General features: G+C 38.7%; 1 protein-coding gene across 5 annotated transcripts in view; it reads right to left on the minus strand.

Moving 5' to 3' along the window:
- Positions 1 to 9,570: 9,570 nt before the first annotated feature.
- Positions 9,571 to 22,127, minus strand: part of COX16 (cytochrome c oxidase assembly factor COX16) — a 45,946-nt gene continuing 33,389 nt past the window's right edge. For 2 of the 5 annotated variants that reach the window (XM_071558204.1, XM_071558209.1), the window contains exon 4: positions 9,571 to 9,931. In XM_071558204.1, coding sequence (XP_071414305.1) covers positions 9,812 to 9,931 — 120 coding nt within the window. In that variant the 3' untranslated portion in view covers positions 9,571 to 9,811. The other 3 variants (XM_071558207.1, XM_071558205.1, XM_071558206.1) reach the window with 3 other exon arrangements.

A 22,127-nucleotide genomic window follows, 5' to 3' on the forward strand; every position in this document is an offset into this window, starting at 1 on the left:
AGCAAGGCTCGCTGCCATGTACAGAAATGAGGGCTTTGCTGTCCCCTAAGGAGAGTACAAATGCTCCTAGGCCTGTTCAAAGCTCTTCAAAGAGACAGAGATTGCCTTCAAATTAACTGTGGTTTATTATTTATTTCTACCTTTTCCTTTTTTAGTAACAAATCAGTCATAATTATTAATCATGATCGTTTCGAGTGCATCTAATTGCAGTGTTCCCTAAAGCATAGCAACACTACCTCCACACCCGGTCACCCGAAATAGAAAAATCACATCCTGAGAAAAACAGCAAGAGACAGCGAACAAAAACCTGGCCTCCCACAACTTGTGTCGTTAGACCAGACAGCATTTTGAGACAAATTAGATGGGAGACTAACATTTTGGAAGACACTTCTGCCTTCCCATAAAAGCCAGTTAGAGGTTTTCTGCAGCAGAAGTCTCCTACATCCCTCCCAATGGCAAGGGATAGAGAACTGGTTGGTGCTGCCCCAAAATGTGACTTTTAAGGATACATGGCCAGCCCTCTCTAAGTGAAACACAAATTCCCATCATCCTTCATGTACCTCCTCTCCAAAGGACAGCTGAAGAGACAAAGGTGGAGTTTTTGAGTGACCTCTGCCAACACAAAGACTGGAAGATACCCTGTAGTTACTGTGTTTGATGTATGGAGTGGAAGTCCTTTAATTGAGTTACACACCAGGTTCCACTGTATCATTTTATGGTCTCTTCCAGAAATAACACATGATTTCCTGTTCCACAACTGACTTAGGAAAAAAAATCACAAAGCAAAACAAATGACCCAGATCAAGTTAATAGATCTGTGTATAAGCCCCAGGATTAGATAAGATCTTCAGGCAATAAGTCTGGATGGCAGCTATGGTGTCCCTTGTGGATACTTAGCTCTGGATTTATAAAGTTTACAAATCTAGACAAATATAAACATATTATCACAGCATTTTAAGGTCTTCTTATGTCAGATGTTTTTGCCTGGCCCCAGAACCCTATTCATGCAGGGGTGCAAAGCTCTCAGAGGACTTACCAGTATTGTCTTCTTTCAAAAATTTTGGGGTTGTATTTCCTCTAAGCATTACAACAATTTTTAAAAAGTGTGTTTATTGGCTTTCAACAGAAGGGAATCAAGCTACACTGCAATTTCTCCCACTCTAGAACACAGAGTCCCACCTGCCTTTTGAAACAGAAGTAATTCAGGGCAATGCATCTCAGCTGTACTTGCAAGGCATGTTGAACAGGATTTGATTTCTAAAAGCTGCCTGGTCTCTCAAAGAGCAGGAATAATAGTAGTTACAGATGGATAGGAGCTAGGAGGTCACTGAGCCCAGCCTGCTGCCAGGGCAGAATAGAGTCCCCAAAGACAGCACAGGCCAAGACTTCAACTGATACTACACTTGATCTTAGCCAGAAGGTCAAGAAGCGATGATGGGAAGGGGGCTGAGGACAAAAGTGACTGGCAGCTGCCTCTATGTACTCTGCAGAGGAGATTCAGGCAAACCTCTTTGGAATAATACTCAGAATTTATCACATTAGGCAGATGGTATTTGACTTGCTGCTCTCAATACATAATCCTGAAAGGTCTGTGCCAGTTCTCTACTGTAATAATAATGCTGTTTTGCATGTTACAAGAAACCTGAAGCAGCATCAATAAAGTGGTCTCACAGGGCCAGTTTACTGACACTGTTTGTGCCCTTGCTGCACACAAGGTTATCTTTAATGGCAGAAAGTATCTTTTTATTGCTCCCTAATGACTTAGAGGAGACTATGGATCCTTTGACCTTATTGCCCACACAACATGAGCTTTGGCTGAAGGATGGTCAAAGAAAAGCTTCGCTTTTGAAGTAGGAAAGATGTATTTCCTTACATTATTTAATCATTATTTCAGATGGAACTGCGTTCAGTCCTGCCTAAAGGACTTGTCCATGCCATGATTTGCCAGATTTTCTCAGAAACAACTTACATGCATTACCTCTGTAGTAGGCAATGCTGGCATTGCAATTTCTATCTAAACACCACTGTGACATACTCCGATATTTATTGATCTTTGTAATAATAATTTACTGAGAGAATATTTATTTAAGCTGTCAAGAAACTCATCATCTTTTCAAGAGAAAGAAGAAATAATAAATAAAAAAACATGGTAGCATCAGAGCTGCCCTAATTTTCAAGCTCTGTATCAGAGTGTTCAGGGAGAGAGGCCAAGGGCATTTTCAGAGGAACACACAGGTGGTTTGGCAAGCACTCATCACAAGGTTTTGTCTTAACATCCATGAAAGCTTAATAAGACTTCTTGGGATCAAGCTCACTCAAAACTAGACTCACAGAAGCAAAGTGATCAAAACTCATAATCTAAGTGTTTTCCAAGATCAGCGGAAGGGGACAGCAGAGCACAACTCAACACCCACCTTGGCAGACATCTACCTTCAAATGAGATGATTGTTGCATGTGACTGGATGTTAATGTTTGCATAGACACTTGACTTCTCTGGAGATACCATCTGTGTCAGTGAGAAAATTAATTCTCTCCTGTGTAACCTGGGCAGGCAATCACTGTACAGAGCTAGTTCCTGCTAAGGCAACCATCCTCATTCCTCAGAGGTGATCCCTGCATGTCCCCACCTTGGCAGGGCAGTGACTGTGAAGGGCACTATGCTCCAGCTCTCCCCTATGTGTACACAGAGCGGGAAATACAGTCTTTGGGGCTGCCTAAAATATGTGTATTTCTATCTATACCTATGACCCTGAAATTAGCTCAGTTGGTTAGAACATGATGTTAGTAACACCAAGGTCACAGATTTGATCCCTGTACAGACCATTCACTTAAGAGTTGGGCTTGACAATCTTTGTGGGTCCCTTTCAATTTTCAGAATATTCTGTGAAATATTTGGTATATAATGCACACCTCCTAAAATACAGCTTTACAGTCATACAACAACATTTAAGATACCCTAAGGTATTATGTGTTTTCCAGGTTTCAGATTTTCTGCTACATCTCTCATGCAAAGAAAGCAGAGTGGTGAATCCTCTGACAGCAAAAGAGACTTCCCCAAGGACAAAAGAACAAGGCACAGAGATACCTTCATCAACTGCTGCAGCAGTTCCTAGATCACAGCATCTCCATGCAGAGAGCACAGGAGAGAACTAGTATCTGTTCTACTGCTAGTTTCTTGGCATTACCTGAACACACAAAATACTGTACACAATACGTGGCTTTTAAAGTGGACAGTGAATGCCAGTGATAGAACTGTTAAGATCATGTGCAGTACGTGTGAGAAAAATGGACCTGTCAGGTAACATTGCACAATCCTGTGTAGCTTCAAGGGACGAAGACTTCTCAATTTTTAATTTCTGCTGTGAATAATTCATTATAGGGGTAAGAAATCTTCTTGAATAGATGAAAGATAAGAGATAAGGGTCTCCTGCTCCTATTCATATTCAACATCACTGCCTGGCCAACTGGGTCTGTCAATACAAAGTACAAGTTTCCATATCCAGCTTTCTCTTGTTAAATTGGAGTAACTTGGATTAGTCAGAAACGTGTTCTATGCTGGTCATGAAAGTACATTAAAATTCAAACATTCAAGTAAGTATTTAAGACATTTATAGTTCTCAGTATTTAAAATATAGGTGGTTTTACCCAAACTGAAACATACTCTGAATATTCCCAGCTGTTCCTCCCTAAGCCAAGCTGAAAAAAACATAACTCTGTTTTAAATCTTAAACTCAACACCATATCAGGGTGAGGGTGAAATTTTAAAAATTTGATCAATCTGTACTCAAGTTAATCTTGATTTAAAGGATGATAAAAATAAAACATTCAATTTTTGCTGTCTATTATTCCAGCACACTTTACAGGGAGCACTCAGCCCAAAAGGTCTGTTATAAGAAATGTGCAATCTCAGATTTTGGTACTGAAAATATGTTTATCTTTAATCACATCTTTAATCACATTTGAGTCAGGATTGCAAGGCAAGAAAGCATCTGCACTGGTGGGGTGGATAACCAAGTAATGGTAAGACCCAACTCCTAAACTGTAAGGATTATAGTGTTACTTCAAATACATATGAACATGAGTAGGACTGAAGTATTTCCAGCACTGATTGCCAGTTTGTTGCTAGACAGGTAACTTAAAATGATGGAAACTCTGAATCCAGCACTTAAGCAAGGGCGATGCTTTTTTTTAGACTGGGTTTCTTCTTAATATATTATGACAGATGAGCATGCTGTTTGAATATCTAATAAAAGATTATTTAACAAGAACTAAACAGAAGTAAATTTAGGTTGTAGAGTCAGAAAAAGCAAGGAGAAAAAGGAATTAATTTTTTTTTTGAGGAAACTCAATTAGTTCATGTAAATCTTACAGCGTGATTACCTGGGATAGCAGAATATTGGAGGCAGTAAGGGGTAGGTCTTTTCTTACTTGTTACTGAGTAGCAAAATCCTCTGTTAAATTGCAAGCATGCCATTTTCTGAATGCAGGTGTGCACATCTGGTGGGGAGAAGGCTTGACACATGCAGCCACAGAGGTGTGCAGTCATATCATTGCCAGTAAGCAGCATCAGCACTTGTCAATTAATCAGAGGAACTGACCGGTGAACACTTTTTGCAAAAAGACCTTTGACGATTTCTTTTTCTTTTTTTTTTTTTTAATCTGGTTGATTGACATTTTGCAATCTGTTCACTGAGAAAGATATATTTTGGTAGATTTTACTCTTATTGAGAACATTTTTTGTGAAAAGTTTTGGAAACTATGGCAGCATTCTGTGCCCTCAATCTTTTAAGTGAAAACTACACTTTTAAGGTCAGTGGTGGTCTTTCATTTCCAGAGTTAAGGTACCTAAGGAAAAAGAATCAAGAATGGAAAAACATGAAACACAAAATAAAACATTGCACTTCACCCAAATAAAAGTATTTCTAAACCAATTAGCTTGCAAAATATTGATTTTTCCCTCAAACTTGACTATTTTTTGAGCTCAGAAGTTTTTCCTGAGACAGAAACAATTTTCCTTCTTATTCCATTCAGAGAGACCAATCATAAAAAATACCCCATGTCCTAAGACTATTTTTGTCCCTAAGCTTTTTTCTTACCAAAATTTCTTCTCTCATTTCCTTTTTTGTTCCACTTTTCTTCTTTTCCTTAAAATGCCCTATCTACTGCAAAGCAGGAAAGAAACCTGAGTCTGGAACCCAAGATTCTTTACTCTTGCTCTCCTTTTTCCCTCTGTTTATTCTGAAGAAGTAAGAAAAGAGCTATATTAAGCTGAAGTTCTATTCTGCTATCCTCTGTTGAACAAAAGATAGTCCACTAAAGCTACTAAATCACAGATAACACTCCTCTGAGCAACATTATTAGGAACTGACAGCTGAAGATAAATGAAGATCTCATCTTTTAAAGAAATAAGTACATTTAATTTCCTTTGTACATAAAATAGAGAGCATAACATTGCGCATCGAAGACAAAAAGAGACCCAGTGTATGCTGGGTGCCATCCTTAAGGGGATATAACACTGGGTCTGTGTTGCTGAGCTTACATTTACAGGGTATATTCAAATTCATTCAGAAACCACTGTTCTTCAATTCTTGGTAGACAATGACATTTAAAAAAGAGGGTGGCATTTTACAGCCAGCTCCATTAGAAAAGAGCAGCTCAGAGACTGAACTGTTACTTTTCAAGAGGGACACTGGAAGACAGAAGAGAAGGAGGAGGGAGAATGGATCTGTAGAGCAGAGAGATGGGTTTACCCCTGATGGTGCGTGGGATTGACCCACACTGCTGGGAGCCACTGGGCCTCCTTGAGGTTGATACCATAGTGGATTTGGTACTGAACACACAGAAAGGAGCTGGGATCGAACATCAAGGATCTCATCAACTGCCTTGACACAGACATACTAAAATGGTATGATCATTACTGTGAAGGCACATCATGCCAGACTCCAAGGATGCCAGGTGAAAGTGCATAATTTCTTCTATAGAGGCACAGGCAATGCACAGTACTTCCTTATTTCTGGGGGCTTTTTTCGTGGATTTTATTTTTCCTTCTCAAGTGCTTATTGCACACACACTACTCACATTTGCAATGTGTAACCATATTTTACATGTCCGTTCTGCAGCACGACCAGCTGCTGCCTTGGTTGAATTTAAGCAGCATGGAAACAGTGAGGGTGAAACTAATTGCCTGTGTTAGGCAAGACAGCTAAACATGCAGTTAAAGCACATGTTCAACACGACAATATGGTCGGCCTGATTCCAGTGGTATGAAAGACTGCTCTGGGCTCCTAGGGAGAGTACAAGTTTTAAGAAAAACATCAGTATGGAGTTTTTGTTTCTAAGTCTAGAGACTGTTTGTGTGTTGGCTGAGTCTGGTTGCAAGTCCTTGTAGAAAATGAAGGCCTAACAGTCAGCAATTACCTTCCTTTGATTAAAACCTTCTAGTTAGCCAGTCTAACATAAGAGTGGAAATTTTTTTGTGAACCTTACTCCACTGAAGGATGAAAGTGGTTTTCCACTGCAAACACTGACAATAAGCAGCCTTTATAACCACAAAAGCTTAAGGAAAATTCTTTGAACATATTTATGTAAAAATTGTTATTCTACTTTCCTAAGACTTTAGATAATTTCCTTCTTTTCTGTTTCTTCATTCTTTTCTTTTCTTTTTTTCTTTTTCCAAGTGGATGTAAAGTAGTTAGTAGCAAAGGATAATATTAGGCTTTCACATTTCTTGCAGAAATAAACCCCTCTGGAAAATACAGAATATAAAATGAATCTTGTCCTGGACTTGTGCTGGAAATTCAAACACAGCAACACAGAGCAAATGCAAGATCATCAGGAGTGCAAGGGTCTGTGTAGTTATTTCAATTGGTAAAACCTACTGTTTTAAGTTTCACCTACACACATGCATGTACAGTGAAACAAGAAGTGCCTGTGTAAAACATCTAACAAAGTGACCTTTAAATCACTCCAAGTTGCTGCTCCTCTGTGAAGAAATGGATTTCTTCCTCTGCTTTTTGGGACTGGTCCCCAGGTGACAGGATAGGTTTAAGCTGTTTTTCAGACTTTTCTGATTCTATATTCTGGTCTAAGACTCCCATCACTCATGTTCTATTACACCATGACCTACCTTTTTTGGGTAGCTGGACCTGTCTTCAAGACCTTGGAGGATCACTGTTACAGCAAGATTGTTCTCTGCATTTTGGTTCTGTAAGGTTTTAACACTGAACTGCTCATTCATCCAGGTGTATTGAGGAGCCTTGAAATTCAGCTGCTGTGCTATTCAGTAGTTTTGAAACCTTTTGCTCCACAGTAGCTACAGCTTTTGCATCTGTTAGAGATAAATTAAGATACTGAGCATTTTCTCTTTTGGGTCATCCATGCATCTGCACAGTCAGAGTGCCATAGGAAAACCACACTCAATAAGCAGGATCCACAGGGCTGATCTCACACAAACATCTGGCCAGCATTTTGAGTTGCAGACAGCTACCAGTGGGAACCATCCAGACAGACACCCATGTATCTGTGGTGCTATGCTGACCTCTCCCTACCCCTGGGGACAGGTGCTCCAAATTCCCTTCACTTCCATGTCCTACTGCTTTTCTTGTTATGGAAGATCCCAAAGAACAACCTTGCTAGTTTTTTTGAGAGATAAACACTTTTTCTTTTATTGTCAAAACACGGATTTTGGAACTGATTTTACAGCCCACATACATACAGACACCTAGCCAGATTTTCTTACTTTGTTTCTAATTTCAGCAACTCTGATTAGAAGATCTGGCTTCTTCAGTCCTTCTACCCTTGTAATACTTAACACCTCTCACTAAAGCCTTGTTTTCATTCCCCTCAGACCTGTACATGCCAGTTACCAAAGAGAATGCAAAAATGTCAAGCAGTGGCTCAGATTGACAATTGCATTTAATTACCCCTGACACCCTCCAGCCACAGATGTTTAGAATTACAATTCAGGAACTGAACAAGGCTGTCTCTGAGTGCCTTGGAGATAACCAGAATTGCTATAACTGGCTTTCAGAAGGATAATTCAAATAAGCAGCCAAACTAAGCATGAATTTTGAACCCACTGAAGTTTACCTCTTCTGCTAGTGTTATGAACTATAATTGTCCACATTTCTGGAGTGCCTTCTACTCTAGGTTGCATGACAACTTAAGAGACTTAATTGGCTTTCAACAAGCCTTTCAAAAGTATTACTTCCAATTCAACGGCAAAGAAAAGCATAGCATAAAACACGAAGCCGTTGTTCCAAGTGCATGGCAATAAAGATGAATTACTGAAATGGCTCTTCTCATTTTATGAAAAGTACAGCTTCTGTACCAGTTATTGTTGGTTTGTTTGGGGTTTTTAATTCATAAATGAGCCAACAGCATTAATAAAAATGGTGGAATTTTATTTTAGTAGACTATCAGTAGATATGGTTTGTCTTTTAAAAAAGAAGTTGAAGTGAAGGAGAAGTTGGAAAGTTTTCCAACTGCATGTCACTGTTTCTCAGAGGCGCCAAGATAAATCCATCACTTTCCAGAGATGCTGCTTCAAAGATAGATGCAAATATGTCCTCAGAAACTACAAGATTTAGTGCCTATGAAAAAAGGACAGGTGGGGGGACCCCACAATCAGCAAACAATCATCTAAAACTGGGTCCTAAGTTATGACATAAGAAATGTCATTCATGTAAGAAATTTTTTACAATTGTGTTCATAAACTGCTGAAATAAGATGACCATTCCCAAAACAGTCTTTTCAGAGTATCAAATTACTAAAAATACACAAGATATTTCAGTGAATGTTTTGTTCATCAATAAAACTGATAAGCTTAAGGGCTTCATGCAAGAGAATATCTTTGCTTCTTCCCAGAAGTCAATTTGAAAAATTGACTAGATGCTTCTTCATTGAACTCTTTCAGTAGAAGGGTCCTGAATGCTGGCATGATGTCCTCTAATTAACACTTAGCACACAAAGACAAATAGAGAAGCATTTCAGAAGAATCCACTGAAAGATAAAAAAATTCTGTGCCGATGCAAATGCACGTGCAATAATACATTTAAGATAAGCTTTGCTACTATATAGTTGTTCCAGAAGATTCTGCTACAATATTTACTCACAGAGAAACAGCACAGTTCTTAGTGAGGAAGAGTGCTTCCAACTCAAATCGAGAAGTTTCAGTGCAGAGGTCCTGCCTGCACAAAGGTATTGATAAACTAATCACAAAAATCTAACCACAGCTAAACAAATGTTATTAACCAATCACCAGCTGACATGCTGTATATGCCTTTATACAGTCAAGTCCCTGGAAATGAAACACAAGAGTATTATTTAGCCAAAAATGGACTCACTGTTTCAAACAGCTCATATGCCTGTGGAGTCCTTTCCAAGCTTAAGAGCCTGAAGTCATGCAGGGGCTCCCTGAAGCAGCATTTATCTGGTAACACACATCTAGATGACACTGTTGTTCTCATTAGGATGACAACTTCTGGTACTGACAAGTGATTCTTGAAATGTTATTCCTTGCTGAAGCAGTTTTGAATGTTAAGAGATTGAAAAACAATGGGATTTTGCAAGTAGAATAATCAGGTTTTTTTTAATTGAAAATTCACATATACAGCCTGTGGTACTCTGTGCAAATGGATGCAAACATAGAGCTTCATATAATACAGTGCCTTTTTGACCAATCTCACCGTTACTTCTATATACACCAACACGAATTACTCAGTGCAATTGCTCCCATGTCTGTTCCTGACACTTGCGTAAAAACTAAGTCCAACCAGAGACTTTTTTTTTTTGAGGCACCACAAAGGCTTGTTCAGTCACTCTGCTTGAGACGGAGAGCCTCCCGTTGTTGCTTCTGAACAGTTCTGGAATCTTCCCACAGACTGGGGCCTCTGATGTTCTCCCAGTTATTCAAGTCAGATTTTTCCAGCTTCTGCAGACAAACAGCAAAAATAACAGTGTCACCTTGACAGATTCATGATTTTAAGTACTTTCATCTACCTTGCACGAGAAGTTCAACTAGAAGGAAAAAAACACTAGTAATTACCCACACAGCTACATAAATGACTAGGATGGGCATTACAGCATCTGCTTATCAACAGATAAATAATATTTAAGGTCAGGAAGCACAGCAGCATCTGAACACCACTGAAGATACCTTGTATTCCCTTTTTCTCCTCTCACCTTGTTTTCCAGATCTGTTCTTCAACTGCAAGTCTGCCAAGCATTGAAGAGTGATAATCATTAGTATAGCTCAAACAGAAGAATAGTAATTAGTGACCTGAAGTATCCTGTCAGCACAAATACAAAGCAGAGACAAATATGAAGAGAGACAGCAACAGTGCAAATCCCTTCAATCCTTGTGGTTTTAACTTGAGAAAGGTATGCAATGCTTTCTGCTGACTAGTTTCTCATGGTGCCCAGCCATCGCAGAAGGGTCTAAGTCACACATGAGATATGACAACTGACTGAACTGTAAGATACTTAAAAACTCTAGCTTTAATTACCTGCTTGCCTATTACTATCATACCCACTCAGAACTTCCAATAACTGCAGTATTTATCTCCACTTACAGTCACACACAAGCAAAGCACAGGAGCCCTCCTGACCTCACCTACCAAGTGCTGCAGTTGAAGAACACAAACACATTGCATCTTCACAGTCCTACTGGCAGAGGCAGAGAAGTCTCTTCCCAGCAGACAGAGACCTCAAGTCTCACATACCAACCTGTGGCATAGCACACTGGACATCATGGGGAGACTGAGGAGAGGATCTGCCTCACAGAGTGGCAAACACCGAGGGACCTGAATAGTACTTGCAGAAAAATTCAACAGCTATAACAGAATAGACTTGCTGCTATTAGTTCATGTTATGTAAAAGTTTCCTGCCACTTCTACAACTGAGGAAACTGAAATGAGGTTAGTCAGATATCAAAAGAAATTAAGCAACACTCTATAGAAGATATAGGAGGACACATGCCCAAACACAGCAGACTTTCACAAGGTAGGACCAAGTGAGTATTTTGTACAGTAGAGTTGGCATAGGTCTTTCTGAAGAATTGTCTTTGCTACTTCGTGTATTTTGTGTGTAGCTGGTACTTCCATTTCAACTGAAAAGGATCGGAGCTGACATGGAAGGAGGGACAAGGAGAAAGGTACTCATCATCCCATGCAACAGTGACTATCCCTTCTGACTGCAAATTCAGAATTTAAAATCTGAGTCTAATGAAGTTTCAAGGAAACTACACTGAAAATAACACCATGCTTTAACAGAAGGGAAGCATACTGATTTTGTTAAATACAAAGGTATCACACAGCTGTGAGGATCTAAACTATCCCCAAAGGTGTTCAGCTCCCATAGCCCGAACAAGAATCAACTTTTAAAATAAGTACAACAAAACTTGTGGTATCTAAAAATAGGCTACATAAAGAAGTCTATCAAAAAAGACATGCATACTGGAGATCTCTACCAAAAGCTCATATTATTTTGCCTCTGAAACTTCACAAAGGTTTTTCAGAGAGGAGGTTTGTTCAAAACATGAAGCATTTAAAAACTATACTATCTAAACAAACCAGTACCAGAAAGTATCTTGGCAGATTCCAACAGAAACCGTAGAAGTATCTAAAAACCACACTGTGAGATACTGATAAAACAACCAAGGATTATGTACAGTGAATGGCTGTCCTAGTTCAGCAGGAGGGACCAGCTAACACTGTGTGGGGGTGATCAAAGCTGTGTATTCTACCCCCTCTATTCATTCCCCAAGGACAATGGGCCATTAGCAGCAGCTGCCCAGGGAGCCATTATCACCTTCACACCCAGCCTGAGGGGGGCAGAGCTGCTAAGGGGCCATCAACAGTTCAATACCCCCTGGCTCCCAGAGTTAATCACCCACTGTGTGAGTCCCCGCCCAGGGGGAGGGACTGGGTGCTCCCTGAGGGTACATAAGTGGTGGGTAAGAAGACTTTGGTAACTTCTCGTTGGATCCAGAGGAGCAGCAGGACCTCGACAGGAGGAGATCACTGCTCTCACCCAGACCACAGCCCTTGCCTGCACCAACAGGTTTTTCATTTCCTTTTGCTCTGGACTGGGGGGAGCCACAGGGGTCTCAGCACAAGGGCAAACAAACCCCCTTGGGTTTGTGCCCCAGGACACTGGGTTATACTGCTGGGGTTTTGTGAGTTGAAAGCAATTTCCCTTGTGTGTCAGTGTTTTTAGTGTAATATTATTATTAAATTTTAGCTCTGACCTATAATCTCTCTCGTGGTGAGTTCATTTCCCCTGCTGATTCGCCTTTAAACCAGCACAATGGCATTTCCTGAAAAGACAGATAAAACCTATCAATCAATTAAAATATAAAGAAATAAAGATTCCAATGCATACACAGAAAAACTGTGTTTTTATTTTTTATTTTCATTATATTTATAGAGATAATTCAAATTTTGTGTCATGTATAAATGCTGTGTAATGTCTTTCTGTAATTCAAGATGAAAGCAGCTTCCTTACTGGCATGCGGCAGCATCTACAAAAATTAGTATCTTATAGGACAGGTATAAGTCCTATGGCAGAATGATTAGACATTCCAATTTTCTGAACTGGTGCTATCCAATTTTGGAACAATAGAGGACTCTTGTTGTATGTGTTTAAGCTCAAGAAGGAGTATCACTGCTGAAAGAGGACCTGAAATTCTGGTCTGCAATGCTCTCCTACTGTATAGCTATTTTCACATCCATTTGCCTGCAGTGGTTTTGCCTGTAGCAGAGTTAATTTTCTTTATAGTAGCTAGGATGGGGCCATGGTTTGAATTTGTGCTGACAACAGCGTTAGTACCACAGGGATGTTCTCATTACTGTTGAGCAGTGCTCATACAGGGCCGAGGCCTTTTCTGCTTCTCACCTCACCCCATATGCCAGTGTGCCAGGGGTGACAGGAGGGGACACAGCTGACTGGCATTAAACCAGGACAGCACCTCAGTGGAATGAAGTCTTTCTTCCCTGGTCACTGACATGAAAATTCTTACAACAGTATCACTCCAGGAAAAATGGCTTCATTAAATATAGGCTAAAGACATGAGTTGGTACAAAGAAATGAAACGTGAGCAATTCAGATCTATATAGACCCTGTGAGACTGAAGCAGCTACCAGCTAAGAATCAACAAGGCCACAGCTGCTGTTGACTGGTAATGGAGAAATCACTTCCCAGGAGTTCTCAGCGACTCCCCAGAAGTTTCTCATGAGAACACTTCAACTTTCTCACAGGACCCCGGAGATGTACCTGAAAATAGCCAGGATGAGTTCATCAAAACACTGGACTTGTGAGATATGGATTATAACCAATTAGAATGTGTAGTTTGATGGTGTGAGGTTCAATTTAGCCAACAGAATGTAGCCTTAACCCTATATAAACCGTGTGCAGTGTGTAACAAAGGTCTTTCACCATAAACCACAATGGTTTGTCGGGTGAAGTCCTTTTCCTTTGCATAAAATTGTTTACTTTAGACATGTACATAGCTACATTTTAAATTCATCTTAGTGCTGAGAGTAAGACCAGATTGACAGTCCTTCTATCAACGAGGTGCAGCACAAACTGCAAAGTTACACAGCTCCTTCAGATTGCCTAAACTGTACAGTGAGAATTGAGGCAAACAGCTAGTTCTACTCTCGGATGAAGGGAACTTTCATTCTGTCTGGCTTGGACTTTTTAATTTATAGGGTTTTCTTTTTTTCATTTTAGCCACCTGGACTCTGCCTATCTAACTTTATAACAATATCATATAAAGATGTTTAACTACTTCCAGCTTTTACTAAACTGAAATTCATATAAACTGGACGTCTAAAAACCAAAAAACTTTTTCTCTCAATTTAAATGTACTTAATAGTCAATCACTGGAGACTACAATGAAATGTAATCAGGTCAGATCAGCACCACTTTTCCTGCTTGTCTCAAATAGCCCAAAGGTTATTGAAAATTAGCTGTTTAAAGTAAGATCAGTACAGTCCATTAAATCTACTGATTCACTCCTTAAATCAGCTAAACTGCTTCTTAAGAGTACAGGACTGACAGAAGCTGTAAATTCAAGAAAAAAAAATGCAGTTATGCAGACAAGCACCAAGAAAAATATGTTCAACTGTTTGCAGCACTTGACTTTTAAGACTTCTGTTTCACACTTTGACTTGTAGAAAGGTAACAATAAGGACATAAAGAGACCTTCACTTCTTAATTGCTGGTTCAAATGCCTGGCTTAGGTGGAAGTCATAATCCTCTGTCAGCCTTAAAATAAAATAAAATTTACAAAGGAGTTTGAATGCTACTCTTGCAGGATAGCTATTACTGCTCAGGCAGAGTTAATTCAAGGTAGCCACGTGAAAAACACATTTGGCTCTATTCTCAGTTTCTCACATGTGGAAGGAGGGATAAGAGAATCTTACTTACTTTACAGCTTGATGAAATAAATACTGTGATGAGCACCACAGAAAGCAACAGCTCTAATTCAGAGAGACAGTTACTTCCCATCATTATAGTAAGCAAACTTATTTGTAGTCAAAGATGAGCCAGAGAGAAATATCCTCATGGCTGAAAGAGGCAGTGTCCCTTCCAACTCAGAATATTCTGTGATTCTGTAAAGAATTAAAACAATTGTATAGTCTATTTTTGCAAAGCTGTCAAAACAGCTTGAAGAGACTGAGGAGCTCTGTGATGATACATATATATAGATGCAGAGGTACAGAATTAAGGCTAACACTGAATTGGCTGATCTGCTGTCTTGTGCACGACTGAAAATCTTAACTTCATCATCACATTGATATGGTCTTACTGGTTTTTTAATTTTGCAACTCTTTCCAGAGGCACCTTTTTGACATCTCACTTTCTTAATATAAACTTGGTGTTAATGTACTTTGTTTAGGAAATGACTTAATTTAGACTTAATGAGTGATTTAATAATCCGTGATTTAATAGCCCATGATTAGTGATTTAATCCTCAGATTAAAAAGAAGTGTTTTTTTTCAATCAGAAAATGTTTATTTTTTATGATGTTCCTATACAAGCAAGTTAGCAAGCAGCATACTATGACCAGAGTAAGAATTTTTTTTGTTTATTAAGGGAACAAACCGGGGGTGGGGGTTGAATGGAAGCAACCAGGGAGCTGCTTCTCTTTTTGGCTTTGCTGAAGACTGGCAAAAACCACAGCGATGAAACCAACAGAGGTTTTGTTGCTTACTTCAATGGGATCCACTTCCACTCATCTCTATGGCACAATTAATTAACCTGTGATGAACTGGTTTAAGAGATTCTTTCCCCTGGGTTTCTTCCCTTTAATTATGCCAGTTCTACACTATGTGGGGCTGTACTCCAAACATAAAACCAAAATAATTTAGGAAAATAAATTTATATGGTTTATGAACGAATCCAATATAAGGACAGGACTACACAACCACTTGAACTGGCACAGCTGAAGGAATCATGGGGTGGAGAGAGAAGGCAAACATCTTTGAATGACTATGTTGTAAAAGACATGTATCAAAGAACTGCACCACCAGTTTTTCTAGGCAAAGTTTTCCCAACCTGAAGCATGAGAGCAGAACTTGCCTCTGTTTCAGAGGTGTCAAAGTTTGCTTAATGTTTACAGAGTGCTCTCATAGTTTTCTGTGAAGGTGTTATGGTGATACAAATTGCTCAGTAAACTAAACAATTATATCACTCAGTTAAAATGACATGATTATACTGCCTTGAATTTTAAATGTAGCAGAAAATAACAATAGACAGAAAGACTTGCTTTAGGAATTAGGCTTCACTGTGATCTCCTCCTAATTTATAAGCAGTTTTTCTTCTTACAATTAAGAATCTCTTAGAAGTCACATTAAATCTCAGAGAATAACCCAGTGCCATTTACAGATTACACCTGCAGATCACCCAAGATGGATTTCTCAGTCCAAAAGATTCACAAGCTTTATGGGTAAAGTCAGGAGAACTCATGCATGCATCACTTATGTTCAGTGTACCTTGTTTCCTTAAGCAAAAATAACACTCAGGCTATTATATTATATTGGATAGAAAAACTTCAAGATCAAACATCCAAAATTCTGCAAATTCCACTTTTAATTAAGAATTAAGTACATTTTGGATAGTTTCCATTTCCCTTGTAAACAAAAGTTCTAGTAAGCTATGGTTACTGTGCCCCTGAAAGAGAAGTGCTGCTTACTAAGATTTATGTCTAAATTTACAAACTTGGGAGACACAGCCAACTCAACAGGAACAAGGAATTTCCCAAGTCTGACTGCTTGACCTTGGTAACTTTGTATCATACTAAACACTATAAAGGTATGTCCCAGTTACTGCAGCACAACTCTTTAAAAGAGGAGCAGCTAGGGCCAGTCTTTTGGGATGTTTGCAGTATTTTTTTCAACTAGATAAAGGTGAACTTGACTGAAGGAGAGGTGTGATCTTTAACAGTGCAGGAGAGCAGTAAGAGCGAAAAATGGCAGTCCTGTTGCTGCTAGAAAGAGCATAGATTTGCACAGTATGTCCCTTATCTGTAGCCCATAAAAACCCTCCCAAAAACAAGAAAAGGTTTACTTCAAAAGGATACTGGGAAGTGTGGGCAATTTTTTCACTTCCTGTATATAAAATCTGGCACATTGTCCTTCTAAAAAAGATTAAAAGATACTCTAATAAAAAAAAGAATGAGGTGTACCAGGATCAAAAAGTATTAGATCCACGAGTCACACATGGTGTTTTTTCTTCTGAAGAGATCTGAAAAACAAGCTTTTGCAGGTTTCTTACATGAGAGGAAAAAGTTGAGATGAATGCCATAGTGAAGGGCCAAGAATTACTACAATAAGAAATTATCAGTTTCCACTGAGGAATTATTAACAGTATTGTGTGGGTATAAGAAAAGAAACAACTAGAGAAGGTTTTCAACAACAGTGTCAAATTAAACTTAAATCCAGGCCAGTAAATAACCACTTCAAAGTAACCACACCTCTTCAAATCAGCAGTCAACCTTATTAAGCAGCAGATTCTGCTGAATTGGTGAGTTAAATCTTCTGCCTCTCATATGCTTCCCTCTGTCCTGGTCTCAGTTAGTTTAGGTAACACTCACAGAGAGTTAGTGTAGTTTAGGACTTTTGTTTCTCATCTACACTTTCCTGCTGATTTCCCACTCATCTCTTCCAGAACTTGCTTATCAATTTATATGCTGAAACAGAATGCTTTTCCCTGTGGTGGAACTATGATTTTGGCAAAATGTTAACAGGGCAACTTCAAACCTTTCAGCCTTGAGTATTTTTTCACTTACATCAATGCCTACTGCTAGATTTGTGCTGTCAGGCAAATTTCTCATAGGAAAAAATACCCCCCTGTTTCTTCTCTGTGGCTAACATTCCCTGTCCATTTGGTGAGGGTGGTAATAGGAGTGTTAATGCCCCACTATATTGCCAGTGACAGTAAAGCTACTTCTCAGCAATACTGCTGAATGTGCAGTCCACAAATAACTTGTGAATAACTCTACCTTGCATTCTATCAGAACCAAGAGGTCTTCAAGTCAAATTAGAAAGACTTCCATCTGAGAAAGACCTATCTAAATTTTTACAAGAATGAAGAGGAAGTTTTAGAAGGCAAGGTCTGGGTTTTTTCTAGAGTTGGAAGGCATTTTGGTTTTGAACTGTATTGTGCTTGAAGACTGTGTTAAAGCTGTAAAATGGCACAGAGGGACACGGGCTCTCCAGTGACTTAAGGGGAAGATGCTACGAACAAGATGCATTATTACATAGTGAATTGCCAACAGCATTTCCCTCAGCCTTTGAACTGTTCAAGGATGTCTCCCACCTATACCTGGACAAAACTGAAGCCTTACCAGACACATGATGAAGTCTGGGGTTGAATTTGGTAACTTTTCTACTCAATTTTTAAAAGATTGATTATTTAGCTAAAAAGTATGCAAACTCCATGGCCAGACTTCACCAGCATCTTGCACCTTATTTTTCTCTATGATCAGTAAGCCTGTTAGGACAGGCAGCAACCCACTCTCTGACAGTAACTTGCTATAGCAGAGTACAATTTGAATAATGTTAGGTCACAATCATTTGAGAAGCAAGGAACATGCAAGAATTGTATAAGAATCTTTTAAAGCATTTCATATTGAGACTTGATTGTCCATGTGGGCATCATCTGGAACTACACTAGCAGGCACAAAATTTTCCAGCTGGTGTTTATGAAATTGGCCAAGAGAAAAAAAAAGCTAAAAGCCAAAGAAACCAAACAAGGTTTGAAAAAAGGCATTTTGTCTGGTTGCTGAGACAAGACTTTCTTTTAAAACTATCTGTTTTGCTGTTTCCTCTTCAGAGGCAGCCAGTGAGAGGAAAGTATACAGACTCAACTGTGAGTGAAATTCCCACACACTATACTAAAGTTACTTCAGATATTTCACACCAAAGATCCAAAAATTCTCCAGTGGGGACCCATTTGTATGACAGAAGTGCTTAACATTTCCACCTAGTCGGCTGTCTACGATAATGTTCCTCATACTACCTGGAAGAAGCTAGCAACATCCTTTAGGACAATAAATGAAAGAATTCAGCCATCCTGAGTGGATGCAACTCCCTATTCAAACTTTTGGGCTTTTTGTGAATGAGACAACAATGTGTTGGCCCTAACATTGTAACAGTTGATCAGTTCCTCTGGGATTAAAAAAACCCCAAACATACAGGCAACAAAGGTTTCTATTTTGCAGAGAGCAGAAAGGGTGATGAGATTATTTATAACAGGCATTTTTATGTCCTGCCCATGTTTGCTGTCTGACTGCACTGCTAATCACATCACCGTGGGGTTTTTTCCATCTATGAAAAATCAGTCTCTTCTTATGGGGTACGAAAAGTGCAAATGCAACACGTATGAAAGAAACAGCTCACAGTTAAGGAAAATCCTGTGCAAAGAGATGACCAGGAAAGAATTTACAGGACTATTTAATAAAGATGAATTTCAGAAGTAAGAGCAGGAAAAAGCAATACTCTATGAACCTTCCTCTGGAGGATAAGTGTCTTTTTCCATGCAAGAAGGCTTTTCTACCAGAGTTCTTCCTGTGCTATCCCCATCACCAAATTCCACCTTCTTGTCTCTACAAAAATCTATGAACATAGTTTATAGTTCAAACATATTGAACACTACGGCACACAAAACTTTTGAGATGTCAAGATGAAAAGGTCCAAACTGTCTCTTGGCTCTGGATTATACATCTACTCATAATAAAGTGTGTAACACAAACTGTTTTAGCTAAAATCCTTTCCCATGGCAATTTCCATTAACGATACAATAACACCACTTGGTCCTTCTCTACAAAACATTAAGTGTTGAAGACTCAAAGTGAAATAAAAACAATCAAGACCATTTTACATAGGAATAAACTGAAATGCAAGAAACTCAGCTTGTCCCAGACACAACCTGGTGGGCAGTTGGAATCTGACGTCTAGACTGGACAATGCAACAAGAAAGAAGAGAGCAGAGAAGGAACAGAGTGACTAAAGTGGGAAGAACAGTTTCTCAACTTCCTTTAGTGTCCTAACAGGAGAGATGTTTTCCCAACATCTTTGTCAGCTCTCAAACAGCTCAAGGCATTTAGCCACTAATATCTTCACAGACACTGAAGCAAATCAATTCAATACACTAATCTCTTAACAACAAAATCAGTAAACCTCAGTTACTGATAACTACAAGAAGATACTTGCAGATTTCAACTACTGGCATTCAGGAGTTATTTTCTTTCTAGAGTAGTCCTGATGTCCACACACTTGGATGCACCTGTTTGCTAACAAAAATTACTATGTTAATACACTGTCACTCCTTGAAAAAAAAATTCATCCATTCTGCTGGCACCACAATCTCTGGAGTCAAATGAGCATTAAGTGGCTTGAATCTTTTTAAGAAGAGCTTATTTAAATTCTTCTTTTAAGACAGTAAATATAGAGGCTATATTCCTAAGAAACCCCTCCATATACCTGTTTTTAATTTTTTATCTGACCTCAATACATATTTTAACACTGCAATTACAATACTTTTGCTGTAATTCTCAGGACAAACCGTTACAAAGCTTCTGTCCAGAGCTAGTGTTGAACTTTTGTGATGCAACAAATTATAAGGAATAAAACCTGCTCAATATTTATACACTAAGTCAAGAAAGCAGCATTCTCCAGTGTGACCATTCAGAGTCAATTATGTCATTCTGAGTCCAACAGCTTGCAAGTAGTTGAAAGAAAAACTTTAGAACTTTTATGGTCTTGATATTCTGAAAGACAGAGGACCCTTGCTGTTGTGTTCAAATTATGTTCCCATCTATCAATAATGGACCTTACTCCTAATTTTAGTATCATTTCTGCAACAAAAAGTCTTCAAGAGCTAGAACTTTCTTCTTATGAAGGTATTTACATGTAAGCAACATTTTTTTTGGTACCTTTAAAATTATTTAAATATTTAAGCTTCTTTTAAGGCCCTCTCTCTAGCCCTAAGTTAATACAGTCAGCCTGTTCTGCAGCCTAATCCATTCTGAAAGCCCTGTTCAAAGTATGGATACCAAAGTAGAACCAGTGTTTCAGTTCCAGCCTCATCAGTGCCACAATCAGAAGTAAAATCTACAATTCCCTTTTATATTCATACACTGAATTTCACAGGAGAAGATCAAGCTGAATTATCTGTTTAGAGACTCCTAAATATTTTCCATAATTGCTGCTTTTCATAATGCAGTCCAAGCTGGCCTGCATTTTCAGTTTTTAAAATAAATAACTTTGGCTACTTTGCACATTTAATGGGCCCAGCTTACCATGTTATATGAACAACTCAATGTCCCTGCCTTGCCATACTTTTACTGTTGCAATACTTTTGTGTCACTTGCACATTAGCAATGATTTTACAATTTCTTTAATATCTTTATACGGTAAAGAATACTCAATATTGCCTACATATATTGCCGAGATACACCTCAAATCTCACAGAACACTTAATAAAACCTTCCAGCCCAGTAATGATTCCCAGAGCACTACCCTTCCCAGACTGAAATTTTCAGCAGCCACTGAAGCCTTCCAAGCATAGTCTTGGGGACTCTCAGCTATAAACCACCAGATTTTGGTAGATATTAAGTAATATCTTGTTTGGTTATTAAGGGGCTTGGAAGTACATCTGATTAAAATACAAAGGACTTTTTTCTATTAAAAAAAATATAGATACATTTTTTGAATGTTGCTACCTTACCAACATGGTTTACTCATGATTTTACATGCTCATTATTTTATATTTGGTTTGCTGCAACACCATCCTCTTACCCATATCCTTGTCAGCTTACTTATCAGACACCTCTGACTCCCTTAGCATCCTTTGTCGACCTTCTCTGCTTTGTAACTTCTCGTTCACTGTTTCCAAAGCAATCCTTTGCATGGTTATTTACTGTGATATTTTCTCTTCTACTTTCACTTGCTACTGGTTCCCACCAGATAGCACATATTTGATTCAAACTTAAATGATTTTTCCATTGTAAAATGTTAATCAATTCTTAAGGATGTTTTTGTTTGCTAGAAAACCCTTAAACAACAGGTGTGTATTTTGGGGTTGGATGGAACTGAGGACAGATTTTCTAGTGTTCACCCCATTAATTTCACAGAAGTACAGAAACTAAGTGCTAGAATAAAGAATGTTATTTTAAGGCTGCATTAAACTAATGAAGAGGAAGGTATTGTGATTGTTAAACAACTACAAGAATGTTTTTCACTCATTAATCGGCTTCTCTATCTCCCTTTTTCAAATAGTGGGTTTGTGTTTTCAAATAAAATACTCTATGCTTTTGTCATAGGTCAAACACCTGACATTTTTTCAGTGTCTTCTACAAGACCCAGCTCAGAAGCAGAACTACATTTACATTAGTACTAGTGTCGCTACTGGACAGAGCCATGATTTATTGGGCAAAGGGAAGCAGCAAGGGCTAATTGGTCATCTGAGGACACATTTATCTGTGAAAGGAATGCATAAACAATGGAGAATGCATGCAAAGATGCTCTGCTCCTCTGGCATGTCCCAATGCACAAGATCAATGGCATCATTAACAGATCTGAGATACAAGAAATGCAGTATGAATTACACATGTAAATTCT

The sequence above is a fragment of the Pithys albifrons genome, chromosome 6, assembly GCF_047495875.1.
Source record: "Pithys albifrons albifrons isolate INPA30051 chromosome 6, PitAlb_v1, whole genome shotgun sequence".
NCBI lineage: Eukaryota > Metazoa > Chordata > Aves > Passeriformes > Thamnophilidae > Pithys > Pithys albifrons.